This window comes from Staurois parvus, unplaced genomic scaffold, assembly GCF_062004578.1.
Source record: "Staurois parvus isolate SC_StPar_1 unplaced genomic scaffold, SC_StPar_1.0 ptg000669l, whole genome shotgun sequence".
NCBI lineage: Eukaryota > Metazoa > Chordata > Amphibia > Anura > Ranidae > Staurois > Staurois parvus.
Genome location: NW_028318465.1, coordinates 610,313 through 633,886, shown reverse-complemented (window position 1 = coordinate 633,886; position 23,574 = coordinate 610,313). Strand labels below are relative to the sequence as shown.

Below are 23,574 nucleotides of genomic sequence, written 5' to 3'. Positions count from 1 at the left end.
GCTATAAAACATGTCCAGTAATAGAATTTAAAAAAAAACAAATTTCGTTATAAATTTAGGCCAAAATGTATTCTACTGTCTTGGTAGTTCTGCTATAGGGTGGTCAGGAAGTGAACATAGTTGCTACTTTATCCTTTAACCCCAGAGTTTTGCCAGTAAAACATACTGCAGTGAATAACTGGAGGAAATCAATTTCTTAATAAATTATCAACAAGGAATCGGGAAGTTGTATTTCAACTTAACTGTATCGTCCCGAAAAATAACAACAACCTGTCACTTTACATTTACCTGCAGATCATGTATAGAAAAGGGCTCTTCATAAATATAGGCTGCATCAGCTCCACCAGCTAGCCCTGCCATAGTAGCTAAGTATCCACAGTAACCTCCCATGGTTTCAATGATGAATACTCTTCTCTTTGTTCCAGCAGCAGATTGCTTGATTCGGTCACAGGTCTAAGCAGAGAAAACACGGACAGTTAGAAAACCAAGAATACAGTTTGTATACTGAATATTTCCTCTAAAATCGTATTGCTGCTTCATATTTACAATTTCTAAACCTAAATTACATTTTCAGTTTAAATTTGCTAAATGCCAAGTGCATAAAATAAGTGCACAAATTCTTAGTTTTGTTCTTTTAAAAAGCTGCCACTGACCATAGCTGCGGGCTGGATAAGCATGGTGTGCAGAGGGTCCCTTCCTCTCTGTGTGGTGGTATCTTTGAAGAGATCAGTTCTAGAGCTCTGTAAATCAGCAAAGTTCATGCTCCCTAATATTTGGAGAAGTCTAGCTCTGACTCAAAATGGGGTCTAACACAACAAACACTTTACTCCTGCGCTAGGAAAGGACTCAGTAGACCCAATAGGAATGTTCTGGAATTTTCTGGAATATGCACTGCTTGCTGCCCTCAACAGACCGGGGTAGTCCGAATACACTGGATACAAATGGAGAAACAGAAAAAGGGTGCACCGACCTAGTGCATTATCGTGTATAGAGCTCTGAGGAAGAGGTTGTGTCCTTGAAACGCGTTAGCCAGTTGGTCATCCAGGGTTCCATCATATGGACTCAGATGTTGTTTGGATCATACATCTTGTTCAGTTTGACATGCCTGTGTTATTATGTCCATTGTGAGTATGATACCTATTTTTGTTTCTTTAATAAATTATTTTAAACGATAATGCACTAGGTCGGTGCGCCCTTTTTCTGTTTCTCCATTTGTATCAAAATGGGGTCTGGCAGATCTCTGCAGGGAAGACACTGCTTCCCCAAAAAGAGCAAGGGTCTTTCTCTGCAGCATTCTGGCAGGGGATAGAGTTTTTGCTCAAGCTGTGACTAATTTCTACAGAAAACAATGTTCTTTGCACACTTATTTTTATGCACCTGGGAATATATTTAGTCAATTTATTATGAAAGTTTAGTAAGGCTATAATGTGTATATTATCATATGCAAATTATATAAAAGGTGCACACATACTTAATTTGTTACAGTAAATGAAGGACATAGGTCCATAAAAAGAAAAGGGGATAATCCCATAAATGCAAGAAAGCCTCAGGAATTAGTTCTTTGCTCCTGGATTGCATCTACTTTCTACAGTCTTTCAGATACCTGGTGAGCTCTGATCTTACAAAATATACATTTTTCAATATGAGACAGACATTCCATGTTTCTCTTAGTACAGGTTCCTTTTAAAGTAAGGAGGGCACTGGTATGTTGTATTTTTAAGTCTTGCTTCAGCAAAACTAGAACCCCATAATCAGTAAAAAAAAATGTTTCTAAAGCTCAAAGGAACAGTTGCATGTTGTAAGCAACTGTAGAACGGATTGATTTGTTTCACAAGTACATTTTTATTTTCTTTTTTTTCTGTTTACTCATAAGCACTAGTACTTATGGGATTACCTATGTTCAGCTTTGTCTGCGTTGCTGCTAAGCAAAGGGAGGGACTATGGAAGGAATGAAAAGTCACAATGACAAGTACTTTCTTCTCACTATTTATACACTGGTGACCAATGATGATAATTGTTACATGTCATATATTGCTATACAGTGGGGAAAATATTTATTTGATCCCCTGCAGATTTTGAAGGTTTGCCTACTTACAAAGAAAATAAGGGTCTATAATGTTTATCATAGATGTATTTTAAATGATAGAGACAGAATATCAACCAAACATCCAGAAAAAACACATGATATAAATTATAAGTTGAGTAAAATAAATATTTGATCCCCAAGCAAAAAATGACTTCGTACTTGGTGGAGAAACCCTTGCTGGCAAGCACAGAGGTAAAGCATTTCTCGTTGTTTGATTACCAGGTTTGCACACATCCAATGGTGTATTTAAGTTTTGTGCTGCCCTAGGCAACACGAAAATTGCCCCCCCCCCCCCACCGAGAGAGCCTGACACCAACAAACACCCCCCTCCCATGGAGAGAGCCTGACATTTACCAACAACATCCCTGCCCCCCCCAAAAGAGCCTTCCATTACCACCCCCCATACACTGAACACCACTTCCCGCCCCCTGTGGAGAGAGAGAAAGACACTGATCTGTACAACTTCGGACATCCCCTGGAACGAGAATCTGACTCTGCATACATTGTCACTCAGCCTGCAGCCTCTCTCGGCTCCCACCTGGTCCCCATGCCACGTGTGCCCCTTCTTCTTGGGGGCAGCACTGCCCCCCTGAAAAATGCAGCCCTAGGCAAATGCCTTGTGGTAAATATACCCCTGCACACATCTCAGGAGGGATTTTGCTCCACTCTTCTTTACAGATCTTCTCTAAATCCTTAATGTTTCTTGGCTGTCACTTGGTAACTCAAAGTTTCAACTCTCGCCATAAATTTCATTTGGAGTAAGGTCTGGAGACTGGCTAGGCCACTCCATGGCCTTAATGTGCTTCTTGGTGAGCCACTCCTTTGTTTCCTTAGCATACACTGTACACTTTAGAGCATTGGTTGCAAAGTGTATGTGAATGTGTGTGCACTTGTTTTTCAACAGAAAAACAATTGCAGACAATCATATTAAAGAATCTTGCCACGCAACCCAACAAATTGAAAAGAGGGTGATGGAGGAAGCCTGTGAATAAAATAATACAGTTCCTATTTCACAAATAAAAAGGCTTTTTCCAATCACATCATGATTCTGGACAAACGATTCCAAGTGGAGTGTAATATTCTAATAAAGAAGCACAGTCATTTCCATATCAGTGATTAAAGTAGAGTAGGTAATGCCCCTTGTTTCAACATTAACAAAGCTGTCATCAATGGTACAAACAGCAAGGAGAGAACTGTAATACTTGCAGTGGTAATAGTGTTGAGAGCTGTATCAGCACCAATACTAAAGTCAGATCCGGGGACATTGTTGGAGACAGTGGCTGGGATAACAACAATAGGTATACATAGTTCTTCATACTTAGAACGTCCTTCCACCAGTTCTAGACTGCCTGTAAATGCCTGCAAGATAAATAACATTTACTACTACTAGGATACATGACAAAAGGTAGTACAGTTGTAGAAAAAGCCAGAGAATAGAGATGGCAACACAGATGTAACTATAATCAGAGTCCATGTGATTATTATGTATCCAGCAACACAGAGTGCTCAGTAAGCCAATAAAATAAATAATTGCTCAAAGTCCAATACTCTTTGGCTCTATAACAGCCTTTATACAATAAAGACAAAATAATTTAGATATACACAAACAGACTAAAGCAAATCTGTAAATAGATTAGGCATGCCAGACTGGTTATTTTTTTTAAAGCAAGCCCGATACAGACCCCAGATCCCATTTCCTTTCTGGAGTTTTGTCACTGCAATGAGGTCATCTATTAATTCCATACTGAATTCAATCCACATACACAATACAGTTTACGACAGAATGCTTCTTACCTCAAAACCACCAATAATGATCAGGCCATGTATGTTAAAGTTGCTTATATTTGCACTGATTTCCTCAAAGTATTTCTTTGGCAGCACCCTGTGAAGATTATATTATACATATTATTTATATAAACACACACATAAATCTTAGTGATATAACATAATATAGAAATAAGTGACATTATTTTAGTGTATTAACTATCTTGTAAACAGGGATACTAGCAAAGGACATTACTATAAAACGTTGGGCACACATGTCACAATCTGGCCTGCCTAAGCAATCTGATCTTTATCCAGTTTATTAGGTGCTTGCACTGTATAGTTGTCAATAAATCTAAAAGGAGTTTGGACACTCAGGTGGGAACGTATTTTGCCAGCTTTACCCTACAACTATGTGACATAAATTCTATTCTGTGTTATGACATTTATATACATTATTGCAAGAAACAAAGCACAAACTTTTCAAAATGATCTTGTACTTGGTATGGATAGAAAAATGCATAAGGGTTCAGTGTCTCGGTGATTTCATTTCTCCTTTGCCTATTAACTCTCAAACATATTCCTAGAAAAAGTCACCTTTTGGTTCCAAGTTTAGATCCTCCTTGTCCAGTCCATCCTCCAACACCACTCCATCCAATTTCTTCTATCTATTAATGAGAAATAAGAAAATATATTAATAAAAAATGAAAGTGTAAATTCTATGCTAATTTTTCTGTCAAATAGTAATAGTATCAAGAGATTCATGTGTGCATATTTAATTTTGCCTATTCACAACATACAATGTTAGTGAAATGAAATTTCTCAATAAAAATATCTACATTTAAATTTAGTTCAGAAAACGACATCAAATAAAAGATTAAGTTTAACCCCCCCCAAGAAAAATAAAGACACACCAGGTGGCCCTATGAATATTGGTGTCCTTTTATGAAACAGAGATCAGAGGATCGTTGCTGATCTCTGATCATTTGTGGTTTAGCAAACAGAAATGATCAGCGGAGAACATGTTCTCCTCTGCTCATCTCAGCACACAGATAGCCAGTGTATGAAGGAGCCATGTCAGCGCGATCTGTGTTCTCTCTCTAGATTCTCCAGCCCAAGCTGGAGAAATGGAGAAACCGCAAACTAAGCAGCGATAATTTACCGCTGCTTAGTAAACAGTGTTTGACTGATCTCTTGCTGTAATCTCGCAAGATTATAGTAAAAGCAGCCGTTTTCTAGCGTTTGTAGATCGTTCTCCCTTCATTCGGAAAACTGATCTACACCGCTTCATAAAAAGGCATTCAAAGGAGAACTGTGTTCTCCGAGAATGCCCGAGAACTGAGCAGCGGTCATTTACCTCTTCATGATAAAAGGACACCATTATCCAGTAAATACAGCTTCTGCATAATGTATTGCTGCCACCTAGTGCCTATTCTATAGTAGTGCAAGAAAAGATCATGTTAATTAGTTATACACCATACATACTACATTTTACGTCATTGAAAAAGTTTAGATTTTTAATTTATGTATTGCATTGCTATTCTAGCCCAAATTAAAAATACATACCAACTGAGCAAAAACCTAACCAGTCTTAACCATACTTCACAAGAGGACAATATTTTGGCACAGGTCTTTTTTTTGTTGTTTATTATAAAAACATGACCTGTATGCACTCCGAATAAAAAACCTTGTGGTACATTATATATTTATCAATAATTTTGTGCACTGCAATACAAGGAATGATAAGGATGTTGTTTTAGTATCAGCATCTATCAGACCTAGAAAACCACATTAATACAATGACTTTGGTTCATACTCTCACTAATGTAGTATTCTCTTTATGCAAGAAATAAAGGTAAGTACCTGTCCTTTGGCAAGGCCCTCAAATCCATCATGCACAGCAAACATCCTGTGGCCTTGGATAATGCCGATTCTGACAGTGGATCTCACTGCAGCGTTCATGCCAGCAGCAGGGGCACCAATATTCAAAATAGCCAAGTTATAACCACTCTGCAAGTAAAAGATAAGTCACTGCAACAGCACAACTGACATTACTTCTCTCTTAATATGCACACGAATGTGTGCATATTATAAACCTGAAAAAATGTTAATGTTTCAGTCCAGATTTCAATGTTTTTTGTACATACTGGAGATCTCTTACCATTTTTGTATAACTCTTAGTGTTTACGTTGGATTTTTACATTTATTTTATATGATGGAGAAAACAAAAGATGGACCTGAAGCGCACAAATGTAGGCAGAAACACCAAAACTCCCAAGTGAACAGTAACAAAATTAAAGTTTTATGGCAGGAAAATATTATTATTTGAGTAACATATAAGGGACATATGAAGACTAGCTTTTTATACTGAGACCTAAGACACCAGAGTCTAATGCCCCGTATACACTATAAGAAAATCAGACGAACGTATTCGTCCGACAAGCAATCGAGCAATTTTCTGATGGTGTGTACATCATTTTTGACAGCCGATTTGATTTTACAAATGAAAATTAACGATGGTGCAAACATCAAAATTTTTGTAGTTTGGGAACAGAACAAACGATTTTTGTTTAATGTGTACTGTTTTCGTACGAAAAGAATTGGGTACGAAAGACCACGCATAATCGGAAGCTGCTTATGACCCAGAAGAACCTGAAGAAAATAAACACCACGGAATATTTGTAAGCATTACAGCCATTAATGTCAGTAAACAGTTGTCTTCAACCCACCCCCAAAAAACAAACATTACATATGCCACTGCATCACAGTGAATGTGTATGTCTGTATGTTGTTGTAAAAATAAAACCACAAATAAAAATTATATATTTTCAACAATAAATTTTATTATTCACTATATACCATGTTACAAAAATAACCATAACCATCTAGTTAGATGAACAAAATACACAAGCTATGACATTCCTACACAATGCCTTTACCGTACAATATTTTTCTCATGCGTAAAAGCACATCACTTTCGACCAGCTGCGTACAATCGATGATAATCGGATGATCGTTCGTCCGATTTTCTTATAGTGTGTACTGGGCATTACCCAGGCCTTCAGGCTCTACCTATAAAGCTCTAGGCTCTATCTCTAAACTAAAATTTTTGGGTTGACTGGTCACAAACACATGCAATACCCTTAAAGGGATTAATGAGTCTCAATCGTTGTCAATCCTGAATCAGTATTCAAAGTTTCAAACATGTCACAGTTACACTCCACAAGAACTGAAGAGATCCCTAAATGCTGTGTGTAATAATAAGGATAAGAAGATTTTCATTATCTCAATACACTCTTTCGGAGATTTTTATTAGCTCAACACAGGGGCGGACTGACAATAGGGGATCATGGGGCCCTTGTGTCCTCACCCACACTCAAAAAAGCCTGTGAAAAAGCCAATGAAAGGTACTAGGGGCATCTCATGGGGCCCCCTACTGACCCCAGGCCCTCGGGCAGTGCCCAAGTGTTCGAATGGTCAGTCCGCCCCTGGCTGACCACACTCCTATTTTCCATGCAATGTTCAATGCAACTATCCTTATATGCACAGTTAAAAACGCCACAGTGTTACTTAAAAACCATAATTACTACACCAGGTTAATACTAATGTAAACACCAAAATAACAATATGGAACCTTTTGGTAATACTAACTGTTTAATCAAAGATAGTTCATCACATGTTTCAAAATGTAGAGTCTTGTCTGAAGTGAAGCAAAGAGTGTACATTATTCTATAGAATTAAATCTCTGCCTAACAACCGCTGTGCACATTTTCTACTTTTTAACCAATTGAACAAATAAATGTAGATTTCTCACCTTTGTGGAAGGGGGCCTTATGTGAGCCAGTGTCCTATAGACATTCCAGTTGTTTTCAAAACTCCTGTGAAAAAAGTCAGTTTAATAGGCAGGTCCTTGTCTCTTAAAAACACAAAGTCTGCTGTACATGAGGATAGTGTTTAATTTGCTTCTGAATCTCATGTGCATCTCTTTTAAAGGTGGTCTATGGTCACGGCAAAAAATATTTTTTTTCCAATATCAGCATTAGAATAACAATGCACACAACAGTGATATTTTACAATCCAATATAAGCGTACTTTAAAAATCTCCTTTCATGTTGTGATTGCTGCCTGTCTGCTGGCCACTTCTTTCCACAACTTTCTGGATTCCCTGCATGCTTTGCAGCTTCTCCTCTGCTGTTTACTTTCTATTTCTATGGACTACATATTCCAAGGTACCTTGCTGCCTGCAAGCAGTGATTCCTGTACTCATCCTCCCTTAACCTCTGTAGTTCAGAAGGCAGGTTCTATAAAATGTGCGACACAGCAGTGCCTACTCATAGGGCATAGTGAATACGTGTCATAGAATTCAAGGAAGTAAACGTGTGGGATCTTCACAAAGTGAGCTTACAAACTTCAAGGTTGCGGAGATAAATAACACTAGGCTAGAAATAATGTAGAAATGAACAAATGATTTCACATTTTCACTATAAAAATGCAGAAAAGTCTTTTTTAAAAACAAAAGCAATTAGCTACAATGCATACAGTATATGTGAACCAGCCTCATAGGGATATACATGTGTCTAGACCCATTAGCATTACCCGCCGTTCAGTGGCTACCACTCTTCTCTGCCAATCCCCCATTGGCTTCTGCTAGCCCAACAAATAAATTCAAAATATTACCAAAATCCATCCACAACTCTGTCCCCAGCTAAATCCTCCAACCTCATCTCAAAATGCTAGCCAAACTGTTCTCTTAGCTCCTCCCAAACGCCCTTGTCACTTCTTCTAATGCTCATTTCCAGGACTTCTCCAAATCTCTCCCATCCTATGTAACTCTCTCCTGCAATCTGTCCAGGTATTAAAGTAAAAAACAAAACATATGTGAAGTAACTGTACCAAACGAAAACGTAAATGGACAAGGATTAGTGATCTGGGGTTGTTTTTTGTAATGCATTTACCTTCCTCTTAATTTAACAGCTTCATTGAATTTTTTATTACCCATGGCCGTTGTCACATCCTTGGTCTGTAAAAAAAAAGATGAATAATTGATTGTTACAATAAGTCATGCATACATTGCTGTAAATAAAGGTACTTATATGTAGCCTTTGTGAGACCTACTCTACTAGTAAGCTTCCCGCTCACAAACAAGGGCCAAGCTAATCTTCATTTGGGTAGAAACCTTTCAGTAAATGTGACTTCTGTATAACTACATTTATTATGTCCAGTGCAATCTGAATACTAGTATGCATAAAGCGACCCTAAACTCTTGAAAAAAGAAAATCTATTCAAGTACTGTATGTATTCTTAATTCAAAAACATCTTTTATTGCTCTCAGCCTTCTCCAAATTCCTTCTTTTTTTTTTTGCTGTTGTGATCCAACCTACTGTTAGAGGTTGAAGGGAAAAATATCAGTTTAGGAGCTCACAGAGGAAGTTACACGGAGGCAGAAAAACACGGTCAAAATTATTTAAAGTGTTGCTAAACTCAGGACCCTGTACTCACTATATCTAGTCTCCCACAGTACACAGAAAATGAAAATGTATTGAAATTTATTTAAAGTGTTACTAAACTCAGAACCCTGTACTCACTATATCTAATCTCCCACAGTACATAGAAAATTAAAATGTAATGAAATTTATTTAAAGTGTTACTAAACTCAGGACCCTGTACTCACTATATATAATCTCCCACAATACACAGAAAATGAAAATGTAATGAAATTTATTTAAAGTGTTACTAAACTCAGGACCCTGTACTCACTATATCTAGTCTCCCACAGTACACAGAAAATGCAAATGTAATGATTTTAGTAAATATAACCTGCTAAATACCTTTTCTCATTAGCAGCATATAGCAGTCTTGTGACTTTTATCAGTGTCCAGCTGAGCATTGGTTAAAGCCTGAAGGAGGAGTTTTCATTCTCCATTGACAGTCCCATGAGGCTGCATGACCCCTGACCCTCTGGACAATTCTGATTGACCCTCTGCTGATCTCATACACCCCCCCAAAAAAAACTCTCTAGCAATACACACTAAACTGAGTATGTGCAGAGTGCCTCCTAGGGCACCTCCTAATTATCGAGTTGACTGGCCAAGTTCAGGCCAGTGGATACACTGTATCTGCTTGTGTTTGGACACTTTATTAATGTATGTATAGGCACATTTAATTTTTAGTTTGGGATAGAGCAGGAAATGGATAGAACCCCAATCAGGTTTTTATTGATGTCTGTGATTCCACTTGGAAGATTCCCCCTTCTTTATGTGTCCTGTTGACCACTGACGACAGAAGGGGATGAAAGCTCAAAAATTTTATAAAATGTTACTAGAACAGAATGTGAAAAGAAACCCTCTATTGGGGACATCCATTCTGGTTAAAACTGTTTTAGAGAGGATTGCCCTAATGTTATAGAGATTATTTTTAGTTTCCTGCTGTGTCTCTAGCATAGAAAGTAAAAGGAAATTGCACCAATGAGACATAGGCAGCAAAAAAATAAAACAGACAAGGGTTTTAACCAATCCATATTCTATCCAAAATGGAAAAGAAATATTTTGGCTACGCATAAACTTTAATATTTGAGTTTAAACCATGTTGTGTTTAAATAATACCAAATTTATGATATGCATTGTACTTGGTGTGATATCAGGCTTGGATGCAGCTGCCTGGCCATGGAAATGAAGAGCTCTATACACTGTTGTGCTAATCTAAAGGTCATACAAAGTTTGGAGATCTTTAGATATTGACTCCGCAGACAGTTCTGCACACTTTGTGCTTCAGCATGCAGTGACCCCTCTCTGTCATTTTACGTGGTCTACCACTTCGTGGCTGAGTTGCTGCTGTTCTCAGTTGCTTCCACTTTGTTATAATACCACTAACAGTTGACCATGGAGCATGGTGGCCAAGACAATACAGCGGTTTAACAGGACAGGTTCCACTCAGAACAGGCCTCGCCATGGTCGACCAAAGAAGTTGAGTGCACGTGCTCAGCATCATATCCAGAGGTTGTCTTTGGAAAATAGATGTAGGAGTGCTGCCAGCATTGCTACAAAGGTTGAAGGGGTGGGGGGGTCAGCCTGTCAGTGCTCAGACCATACGCTACACACTGCATCAAACTGGTCTGCATGGCTGTCGTCTCAGAAGGAAGCCTCCTCTAAAGATGATGCACAAGAAAACCTGCAAACAGTTTGCTGAAGACAAGCAGACTAAGGACCTGGATTACTGGAACCATGTCCTGTTGTCTGATGAGACCAAGATAAACTGATTTGGTTCAGATGGTGTCAAGCATGTATGGTGGCAACCAGGTGAGGAGTACAAAGACAAGTGTTTCTTGCCTACAGTCAAGCATGGTGGTGGGAGTGTCATGGTCTGGGGCTGCATGAGTGCTGCGGCACTGGAGAGCTACCTTTCTGTAGCAGAGCATGATCTCCTCCCTTCGGAGACTGGGCCGCAGGGCAGTATTCCAACATGATAACGACTCCAAACGCACCTCCAAGACGACCACTGCCTTGCTAAAGAAGCTGAGGGTAAAGGTGAAGGACTGGACAAGCATGTCTACAGACCTAAACCCTATTGAGCATCTGTGGGGCATCCTCAAATGGAAGGTGGAGGAGTGCAAGGTCTCTAACATCCACCAGCTCTGTGATGTCATCATGGAGGAGTGGAAGAGGACTCCAGTGGCAATCTGTAAAGCTTTGGTGAACTCCATGCCCAAGAGGGTTAAGGCAGTGCTGGAAAATAATAGTGTCCACACAAAATATTGACACTTTGGGCCCAATTTGGACATTTTCACTTAGGGGTGTACTCACTTTTGTTGCCAGCGGTTTAGACATTAATGGCTGTGTGTTGAGTTACTTTGAGGGGACAGCAAATTTACACTGTTATACAAGCTGTACACTCACTACTTTACATTGTTGCATAGTGTCACATGAAAAAATTATATATATATATATATATATATATATATACACATACATACACACACACACACATAAAATCTATTTTCAAAGCTTGTTGAACAGCACAGATGGAATTCTTCAAGCAGTAGTACCAACCCCATAGTCCAACATTTTTAAATGCAACAATGTAAAGTAGTGAGCTCAAGACTGCAGCACTCCAGTTCTTTTTCTTCTTTAATTTAGTGAATAATATTTACAACAAATATAGAATCACATTTAGTGTTCCATCATCAAACAAGCTTTTGGCCAGCACATCCTTCCTCCAGGCTAGGAATGCTGCTTAATGAAATCACACAATCTCAGCATTTGTGAATACAAGAGAACCAGATACTCAGCATACATATATATATACACACACACACACAGATTCTTATCCATAACCATACACCTCTTGAATATAGAAAAAAAATTATTGCTAAACAAACACACTAGCACAATACTAATCATAAATGACCATAAAGAAATATAAAATAAAAATACCTATAAAAAGAAAAATTATTATCCAAGAGTTGCATAATTTACACATCCTGCATTTCCATCCTTTTTTTACTCATTTGCGATACAGGATTTAAAAAAAAAATTATATACAGTGGATATAAAAAGTCTACACACCCCTGTTATAATATCAGGTTTCTCTGATGTAAAAAAATGAGACAAAGATAAATAATTTCAGAACTTTTTCCATCTTTAATGTGACCTATAAACTGTACAACTGAATTGAAAAACAAATTGAAATCTTTTAGGGGCGGGGGGAGTAAACATAAAAAACTAAAATAATGTGGCTGCATAAGTGTGCACACCCTCTTATAACTGGGGATGTAGCTGTGTTCAGAATTAAGCAATCACATTCAAAATCATGTTAAATAGGAGTCAGTACACACCTGTCATAATTTAACCCCATCATGTAAGCCTCTGATTAACCCCAAATAATATTCAGCTGTTCTAGTAGGTCTTTCCTGACATTTTCTTTGCATCCTACAGCAAAAGCCATGGTCCGCAGAGTTTCCAAAACATCAGAGGGACCTCATTGTTAAAAGGTGTCAGTCAGGAGAAGGGTACAAAAGAATTTCCAAGGCATTAGATACACCATGGAACACAGTGAAGACAGTCATCAAGTGGAGAAAATATCAACAGTGACATTACCAAGAACTGGACGTCCCTCCAAAATTGATGAAAATACGAGAAGAAAAATAGTCTGGGAGGCTACAGCAACATTAACCTCTTCCATACAGGGCACTTTTACCCCCTTCTTGCCCAGGCCATTTTTCAGGTTTCAGCGCTCTCACACTTTGAATGACAATTGCACGGTCATACAACACTGTATCCAAACTAAAATGTTATCATTTTCTTCACACAACTAGAGCTTTCTTTTGGTGGTATTTAATCAACACTGGGGTTTTTATTTTTTGCTAAATTAACAAAAAAAGACTGAAAATGCTGGGAAAAAAACACGTTTTTCTTTGTTTCTGTTATAAAAGTTTGCAAATAAATAATTGTTCTTCATAAATTTAGGCCAAGATGTATTCTACTACATGTCTTTGGTGAAAATAACCCAAATTAGGATGCATTATTTAGTTTGTAGGAAAGTTATAGAGTTCCCAAACTATGGTATATATCTGAATATTGATCAATCCTGAAGTACTGACAGCCAATCTAATTTCTTGAGGTCCACAAATGTCAGAACAGTACAGATATCCCCCAAATGGCCCCTTTTTGCAAAGTAGACAGTCCAACGTATTTCATAAGAGGCATGGCGAGTTTTTTGAAGTTGTAATTTTTTTGTCATAATGTTTCAGAAAATGAAAAAATGAAAAAAATTATTTTCACTATTTTTTTTTACATACTGTCACCAGTGCAGTACAGCATCACCATATAACTGTCATGGCGGTGATCAGGGACACTGACTGGGGACAATATGAAAAAAATTATACTTTTTTTTATTTTTTTTTTTATTAGTTTTAAAATTTTATAAATTTTTTTTCTCTTTTTTTAAGATTTTTTTTCATATTTCACTATGACCAGAGTAGTATAATGTTACCATAGTAATATTGTACTACTTTGGGGAAGTGATCAGTATTTTTTTTTTTTTTTTTTTTACACAATTTGCTTATAGCAAAGAATTACTTTGCTATAAGCAAGCATTTACCTGAATGACATCGATTCATTCAGGGTTTTTTTTCTGTGCTTAGCTGTGATTTGGCCACGGCTAATCACATGACACAGCTGGGCTGTGATTGGCCCAGCTTGTGCATGTGATCGCTGTGACCATTCACAGCTAGACACACTAGTATACAATGGATGGCATGAAAGGAAGCCATCTATTATATACAACTGTCATGTGACCTGCTGTGATTGGTCACAGCAGGTCACACGGTACTGGAAACGTGGCCGGTACACAGATCTGTCATCGGCTGTGTCCGAGGTACATGGCCGGTGACAGATCGCGCCACAGAGTGGCCCTGCGGGCAGGTGCACTGCACATGCCTGAAAGGACGCCATATGGCGTCCACCCGGAGGGATGAGGTGTTTTGCCGGGCAACCTTTGTGCTATTGGACGGGCGGGAACCGGTTAAAGGAGTTGCAGGAATATCTGGCAAGTACTGATTGGGTGGTACATATGACAACAATCTCCCGTATTCTTCATATGTCTGGACTATAGGGTAGATTGGCAAGACAGAAGCCTTTTTTTATGAAGAAAAAAATCCAAGCCTGGATACATTTTTCAAAAACACATCTGAAGTCTCCCAAAAGCCTGTGGGAAAATGTGTTCTGGTCTGATGAAACCAAGGTTGAACTATTTGGCCATAATTCCAAAAGATATGTTTGGCGCAAATACAACACTGCACATCACCAAAAGAACACCATACTCACAGTACAGCATGATGGTGGCAGCATCATGCTTTGGGGCTGTTTTTCTTCAGCTGGAATTGGGGGAATTAGTCAAGGTAGAGGGAATTATGAACAGTTACAAATACCAGTCAATATTGGCACAAAACCTTCAGGCTTCTGCTAGAAAGCTGAACATGAAGAGGAACTTCATCTTTCAGCATGACAACAACCCAAAGCATACATTCAAATCAACAAAGGAATGGCTTCATCAGAAGAAGATTAAAGTTTTGGAATGGCCCAGCCAGAGCCCAGACCTGAATCTGATGGAAAATCTGGGGGGTGATCTGAAGAGGGCTGTGCACAGGAGATGCCCTGGCAATCTGACAGATTTGGAGTGTTTTTGCAAGGAAGAGTGGGCAAATATTGGCAAGTCAAGATGTGCCATGCTGATAGACTCATACCCAAAAAGACTGAGTGCTGGAATCAAATCAAAAGATGCTTCAACAAAGTATTAGTTTAAGGGTGTGTACACTTATGCAACCATATTATTTCAGTTTTTTATTTTTACTTCCCTCCACCTAAAAGATTTCAGTTTGTTGTTCAAGTTTATAGGTTTCATTAAAGGTGGAAAAAGTTCTGAAATGATTTATCTTTGTCTCATTTTTTTACTTCACAGAAACATGACATTTTAATAGGGGTGTGTATACTTTTTATATCCACTGTATTATACATATATATATGAAGCTATATCAACGTACATGAACAGTTATATGTATTAGTGCATTCAGCACTGTCCAGATCATGTCCACGTGACATCTGCAATTGGTGGCAAGAGAGATTCTAGAACTATAACGGAGCCTTCTTGCACCTAGACATGCTAACGGATTTGTAACCATTGTCAGATAACACATGCCTGCAATAAAATGCCTGCACCCTGGCGGGTGCAAAAGCCGAAGGCACGAATGGCAAATCTATAAAGAGCTCTAGCTGCTTGACAACCACTGGATGAAAAAAAAAAGAGGCATAAAGTGAAACAAAATGATCATTTTTAAACTGCATTTTAAACTGTTCAGACATGTTTATTGTATTTATTGACAATGAGTACTACCATTCCATAGAGCTTTACAGAGGACACTGAACCATTCACATTTATCTCTGTACCAATGCAACTTACAATGACGCCAATGTGATTATTTATGGGCGGTGTTAATATCCCTGGTTCTATAGCCTCCCTTGAACAATGCCTCTAGCCCAACCCACATATAAAAGGAAATCAAACAAGCAGCATTGTAAATTAAATCCTCAATTTCCATATACATGTTACACTTATACACGTTATACAGGGGAGGGAAGGGTATATGTCCCAAATACATATCATAGGAAGATTAATAGTAGACTACTGTGCCTCCCTGCGCAATTTTACTTCTTCTTAAATATATAATATACATGCATGTAAAAGGAAATAGAACACATGAGAGTTATTAAATATTCAGAACGGAGCAGAATGAACTTACCACTTGCACACACTCCATTAGTGGCAGTCTGACTGCTTGATTTCCAGACAGGCTGACCACACAAGCAGGTGTGTCTGGTGTACCTTCCAGCAAAGCCATGACAGCTTCAACACCCATTCGACTTCCCTAGAAAATGCAACAATCACCTCAATGAAACACCATGAAAACCTTTCAACAAGAATAAAACAATAACTCCAGATTTCTGAGAAGTAGTCAACATGCAAGTATTATTTACTACTTGTTTTAATCATTGGTATGAACATTTTAAACTTCTTATACAGCCAATAAGGAATGTTGTGAGGAATCAGTTCACATAGCGGTCTATCTTTGCAGTATAACTGCAGGCACAGAGTGCTCCAATGGCAACACATCAAATGTAGACTGTTTTTTTTAGATGAAGTATAGTGTACAGAAACATTAGATTGGTCTTCAGTAACAGACTGCAAAAAAGCCCACTCTTACCAGAATTCTGTCAAAAGCTGAAGGAGTTCCACCACGCTGAACGTGTCCAAGAACGGTGACTCTTGTGTCATACCCAAGGCGTTTTACAACTAGCTGTTAAACAATTGACATTATTGGTTAGATTTAATTAATTTATATTTTGCTGTATGCCACTTGTATTAAATCTTCATGCTTATCATACAGTAAATAAAATGTTAAATGCATTTGAGTATAGTACGTACGCTTTTAACATCTTCTGATGTAATAGGTTTACCATTCAGGTCAATAGCTCCTTCAGCAACGATTATAATGTTTAACCTTGATCCACGACCTCTAGTCTGAAAAAGAACAATGATGTTAGCTCCTTTACCAGGAAAGTGCATGGTGAAAAAAATCTCTGAAATTTGTGAGTTTATAAATATTTGTTGGAAATGCACATAACAAATCAAGGTGTCCTTTTTCAATACAGTTAAGTTATAAAAAAAAAGTAATAGTCACTTTATAAAAATCTTATTCTAAAGAATCCTTACATTTTAACAACTTCTTACCCATCTAACGTCGCTATAAAAATAACAAGGGCTTTCAAAGCCCATCTATGGGCATTTTCTTATAATTCTTTTGACAGGGAAAAAATACTTTGTCAGGTTTTTAATGTTGTGTCCCCATTATAGAGATTTTCCTCATGCCCTCACTGCCTGTCATATGAACCGGAAATGAAGGTAAGGGAATCTCCTTAGGTAGGAAAGGAGGCGAAACTTCTGAAATGACCCTGTTGGAAAGATTTCTGCTCTCTTCCAACCTATCATTTTCCATGCAACAGGGTATTATTGAAACCAGAAATGTCGCAAAGTCTTTTCAGGAGGCAAATAGATAGCACAGAGAGTTTCAAATCCCTCTCGGCACTGTTTAATACTACAAAAAAGTTTTGTATGATACATAAAATTTACTTTACATGTAGATTTGATCTGCCTGGATCTTAATTTAAAATTGTTATAATGCGGCCTTACAAATTTCCCCATCCCATCATCAGGCATACTTCCCCTGATCCCATACTTTGGACAATCAGCTATATTGACCTGCCCACAGCCACTGCAGTCTGTTTTGATTCTATGCAAAAGCCTGAGAAAATGGTCAGTGCATATACCAGGATGAATTGAAGCCTTAAAGTAATATGTCAAGATACCCAGTACAATCAAAGCAAAGAAAACTAGAAATACCTCACTTAATCTTCTGCAGAGATGTTCTTCCCAGTTTTCTTCTGGCGGAGACTCTGGAATAAAAACCCAATCTGCTCCACAAGCCAGAGCTGTTACTAGAGCCAAGTATCTATGTTTTGAAGAAAGTGGTACACGGTTAGAATATACTGTACAATATATCTATGTAAATATACAGTATATAGCGTGTGTATGTCTATATATACACATACCAATATGTTTAATATAATTCACATTCAACTTACTGTATGCAAACTATTGTATATGGCCATTAACAGTACTTGTGAATAGAAGAACTTACCCACAGTGGCGACCCATGACTTCAAGAACAAAGGTCCTTTGGTGACTGAAAAGGAACATTTTATGGGATTTAGTTCTCTTTGTGATTTAAACGCAAAGGCAAACACAGTTTTTATTTGACATTGCTACCTAAAGCTGGTGTAGCCATATTAGTATAGCTATCTGTCATGGTATTTGCAGGGCGATTATATGACTAGAACTGATGTCCCTGGACTGAGTGAATTCAAAAAGCACCGAAATCAGAACAACTTACAGGTAATACGTTTTCACAAACGTAAATGTATTAGTTGACTCCCTTACTCCAAACCTACAGCCTAGATTACAGGGTGTATCATATAACTACAGGCGGAATGGATCTTCACAATTTCACTCATCTCTAATCATGACTGCAAAAACCAGGAAAGCGGCAGAAAGACCAGAGAGAAGCACAATGCAAGTTCTGATTATTGTACTCTATAGTTACTCTTGCAGAAAGCATACGGTCTCACTGACTTATGGAAACTGAACACTATTCCTTGATTGAAAATGTACACATTAACTTGACTCAAAGCAAACCTGTAGTGAAAGTTAGTAATACACCACTTGCATACAATAGCAAGCCCCTACAAATAGTTTTGCCTTTTTTCTAGAGTCCTGGTGGCCTTTTACTATGCAGTTACTGGCTTCAAAGGAAGCTGGTACTTTAGCCAAAGTATGTCATTGTTAGGCAGAGAGGTTGCCCATTATAGTGGTAGACCCATAATAGAAGACAGTGGACCAAAATACCGACTTCTTAGCTGAAGTCCATATCTGTATAACAGAGAATTCCAGGTTTGCTTGCTCTCCAAGTTCTCTGGAAAAAAAGCTATGTACATACAGCTGAAGGTTCTATTACACTTTGAAGTGAAACTCTACCTATGAATACATTTTCAATCATACATTTAGTAATTACTAAAAGTATTCCTTCATTTGTAATTTTTTTTTACACCAACATATTTACATTAAAAAAATCATTTTTGAGAGCGTATCTTCTGTTCATTGCCAGCAAACCATGTGACTTACAAAGGTTTCCCTTTCCTAATAATACAAGTCACACTTGACAGGTTCGGACATATTTATACAAAAGTGAATATGACATTGGCTAAACATTCACTGCAGACAAATCTTCCAGGTCCATGTAATTTAAACAACAGTGATTGAATCACCCCCCCCCCCAAGTGAGTGTTTGGGGAAAGTCACATTCATTGCCGTAGAAATATTCCAATTAATTTGGAACATTATGTCAGATTTGAGGATTTCCAGCAGGCAGAGACAGCATGTCCTGTTAACCTCATACAAGTAAAAGAAGCGATATAATTGAAAATGACCAAATTTGTTTAAAAATAATTTTTCAAAACTATGAGATAGGATGATATGGCAAGATAGAATTACCTAGTACATCTTAAAGAAAACTAGCAGTAGGGGTTTCACTATTGAGGCTTGTATGCTCAGAAATGTAAAATAATCAGTACTTCACATACATGAGTGTGATAAATATATAAGAACAATACAAAGTTATATGACTATACAACAACAATATTATATTAATTTATATATGTATGTGTGTTTATATACAGTATATGAACTGACCCCCATAATATAAAACATATAGATGAATCCTCCCATAACTACTAATGGTGTGAGTTAATCACAGAGTTCCCAAAGTGTTTGCTCCACCATAAATCAGATACTCACATTATATAATAAAAACAGCTATGATGGGAAATTTCCTCTCACTTTATTTGGCATCTCCAAGACTATCTTCTATCTATCCAGCCAAGGATACTTCCAATATGTCCTCTGTTTGATCTGCAGTTGCCTTGCTTATGTACAGTGGGGCAAAAAAGTATTTAGTCAGCCACCAATTGTGCAAGTTCTTCCACTTAAAAAGATGAGAGAGGCCTGTAATTGGCATCATAGGTAGACCTCAACTATGAGAGACAAAATGAGAAAAAAAATCCAGACAATCACATTGGCTGATTGGGAAAGAATTTATTTGCAAATTATGGTGGAAAATAAGAATTTGGTCAATATCAAAAGTTCATCTCAATACTTTGTTATATATCCTTTGTTGGCAATGACAGAGGTCAAACGTTTCCTGTAAGTCTTCACAAGGTTGGCACACACTGTTGCTGGTATGTTGGCCCATTCCTCCATGCAGATCTCCTCTAGAGCAGTGATGTTTTGGGGCTGTCGCTGGGCAACACGGAGATCTGGAGACTGGCTAGGACACTCCAGGACCTTGAAATGCTTCTTACGAAGCCACTCCTTCGTTGCCCAGGCGGTATGTTTGGGATCATTGTCATGTTGGAAGACCCAGCCATGTTTCATCTTCAATGCCCTTGCTGATGGAAGGAGGTTTGCACTCAAAATCTCACGATACATGGCCCCATTCATTCTGTCCGGTACATGGATCAGTCGTCCTGGTCCCTTTGCGGAGAAACAGCCCCAAAGCATGATGTTGCCACCCCCATGCTTCACAGTAGGTATGGTGTTCTTTGGATGCAACTCAGCATTCTCTCTCCTCCAAACACGACGAGTTGTGTTTCTACCAAACAGTTCTATTTTGGTTTCACCTGACCATATGACATTCTCCCAATCCTCTTCTGGATCATCCAAATGCTCTTTAGCAAACTTCAGACGGGCCCGGACATGTACTGTCTTAAGCAGGGGGACACGTCTGGCACTGCAGGATCTGAGTCCCTGGTGGCGTAGTGTGTTACTGATGGTAGCCTTTGTTACGTTGGTCCCAGCTCTCTGCAGGTCATTCACTAGGTCCCCCCCGTGTGGTCCTGGGATTTTTGCTCACCGTTCTTGTGATCATTTTGACCCCACGGGGTGAGATCTTGCGTGGAGCCCCAGATCGAGGGAGATTATCAGTGGTCTTGTATGTCTTCCATTTTCTAATTATTGCTCCCACAGTTGATTTGTTCACACCAAGCTGCTTGCCTATTGCAGATTCAGTCTTCCCAGCCTGGTGCAGGTCTACAATTTTGTTTCTGGTGTCCTTCGACAGCTCTCTGGTCTTCACCATAGTGGAGTTTGGAGTGTGACTGTTTGAGGTTGTGGACAGGTGTCTTTTATACTGATAACAAGTTCAAACAGGTGCCATTGATACAGGTAATGAGTGCAGGACAGAGGAGCCTCTTAAAGAAGAAGGTACAGGTCTGTGAGAGCCAGAAATCTTGCTTGTTTGTAGGTGACCAAATACTTATTTTTCACCATAATTTGAAATAAATTCTTTCCAAATCAGCCAATGTGATTGTCTGGATTTTTTTCTCATTTTGTCTCTCATAGTTGAGGTCTACCTATGATGCCAATTACAGGCCTCTCTCATCTTTTTAAGTGGCAGAACTTGCACAATTGGTGGCTGACTAAATACTTTTTTGCCCCACTGTATGTGATCATTTCTGACCCCAAGAATCTGATGGCTTGACAGTTCAGTTGAGAACCCAAGCAACTTTGACAGCTATCTTTCATTACATGTCTTGAATTTAACTTCCATGTGCCAGTTTTCAGCCATCTTTATTGGCCAGTGCAGGATGAAGTCACACCTGTGCACGTAGGGGAGTCAATTATCCTTGAATACTGGCGCTGTGGCGGAAATGTAAACGGAGCTGTGCATTACATGCGCAGCCCCATGTACGTTCTGAAGAGGATTGCAAATGTGCAGGTAATAGTATTTTATTGCAGAAGGGTCAATGGGTTTTGTTTGGCTTTAAATGAGCCCAATAGCCTTAATTGACGATTCTGATTTACTGTGTTATGTCTGCTTTTTTAGAGCGGAAATTATCATGTGCAACGCACTCCACACTGCCAGAGCAGTGAGTCAGTAGTAGAGAATGGTCCAAAAGGATATTGATTGGGGCAAAAGGGGTTTTCAACATTTTCTATGACATGGAAAACCTGCATCAAAAATACAGCACGCAGGATTTAAGGGAGAAAAAAAAAAAAAGGACACCGGACTCGTAAAGGATCAGTATGAAAAGTTCCATAGCAATACATGGTCACACATTTTTCTTCTGCTTTCTTTATTGCAAAAGTGGAAAAAAAAAATGGATCAGTGTGAAAAGCAGCCTTACAGGGACTTACGTCAACAGAAGAATATATTACAGACAGGGAGAAATACATGCAGGGCTCAAGCTACCTTTGTGCTGTTGTAGTAATTGCATCCACTATCTCCATAATTCTGTGAAGAGCGGAATCAGTTCCAATAGTCATATCTGTGCCACAGAAATCATTGTCAATGGAACCCACCATACCGACGATATTCAGGTAGCCAGACTTGCTGGCCTCATCAGATGATATTCTCCCTAGAATAATATACAAAATATATTGTATATACTTTTAATATGTAGATAATCGATACAACTCAATTGACTCAACTTTACAATGCTTTCTGGTTAAGTCATAAAGAATACAGAAATCAACAAAAGATCTGGACCCATACCAGATTTCAGTTTCTGTATGGGTCGTGGGTACTTTCACTTACACAGATGTCAATATTTATTTTTTATGTGGTATAGTGTTATTATATCTGTGTGGGGTTGACACTATATATACACAATTTCCTTAGTATTCACAGATACTCAGGGCTTTTTGTTTAGCGGGAATGCAGTTCTAGCACCTCCAGCACTGAACGTATGTAATGGCAAGGGGTGCTGGAGTGTGCTGCAGTTTTTATGAATGCTGGCTGCGGGGGGACCTATTGTTGCTGGGGATGTCTATTGCGGCTGTTGGGGGATGTATTGTTAGTGGGGGTGGATCTTATGTTGCTAGAGGATCAATTGTTGCTGGAAGGGTTCTACTGTTGAAGATGGAGTCTGTTGTGGGCTGCAGGGAGATCTGTTGTTGCTGCTTTGGGTCATTTTGTTGCGGGTGGTCTATTGTTGCTGGGGGATCTACTGTTATGTGGAGGGGGGGGTCTAGTGTTGCTGGCTGCAGAGGATCAATTTTATTGCTTTTCTTGTTATCATTAACAAATTCCATACAAATCACTTAGCACCACAACATGATACTTGGTTCTGTATTCTCTAAAAAGGTAGTACTGGGAGGTGGGTAGCGGGTGGAATAAAGGAACGGCGCTCGGAGGTGGGTAGGGGGGAGGAGACAAGGGGGGACTCAGAAAGGGAGAGTTCCTTGTCTGATTCTCTGAGAAAAAAAGCCCTGCAGATATTAATGGGGTTACACGGTTACACTACCAAGTTAAAATTTCAGACAATTATATTTCCACTCTTTGTATTTTTCACCAGAGTACAATCCTATTCAAAATTGATATTTAAGTTTTGCATGGGTGCTGCCAAAATTAGTTGCAGACGAGGCTCTTATTTCACTTGGGAATATATAGAAATGTATACCGTGATAAATTTTCCATGACTGCAATTCTTTTTAGGAAAGTATGTGGTCTAGCTGCAGGAGAGTGACACTATTGTTATGGCCTTTTGGAAGGGGCAACACAC

The 23,574-nt window shown here is 38.6% G+C and overlaps 1 protein-coding gene across 1 annotated transcript in view; it reads right to left on the bottom strand.

Moving 5' to 3' along the window:
* LOC149447802 (ATP-dependent 6-phosphofructokinase, muscle type) overlaps positions 1-23,574 on the bottom strand; it is a 72,238-nt gene that overhangs the window by 16,105 nt on the left and 32,559 nt on the right. The window contains exons 7-19 of the mRNA XM_089652035.1: positions 22,263-22,428; positions 18,099-18,143; positions 17,801-17,909; positions 16,826-16,921; positions 16,605-16,697; positions 16,143-16,268; positions 8,806-8,870; positions 7,665-7,728; positions 5,714-5,860; positions 4,448-4,518; positions 3,881-3,968; positions 3,293-3,445; positions 289-453 (exon numbers count right to left, since the gene is read on the bottom strand). Coding sequence (XP_089508161.1) covers positions 289-453; positions 3,293-3,445; positions 3,881-3,968; positions 4,448-4,518; positions 5,714-5,860; positions 7,665-7,728; positions 8,806-8,870; positions 16,143-16,268; positions 16,605-16,697; positions 16,826-16,921; positions 17,801-17,909; positions 18,099-18,143; positions 22,263-22,428 — 1,388 coding nt within the window. The remainder of the gene's footprint in view (positions 1-288; positions 454-3,292; positions 3,446-3,880; positions 3,969-4,447; positions 4,519-5,713; positions 5,861-7,664; positions 7,729-8,805; positions 8,871-16,142; positions 16,269-16,604; positions 16,698-16,825; positions 16,922-17,800; positions 17,910-18,098; positions 18,144-22,262; positions 22,429-23,574) is intronic.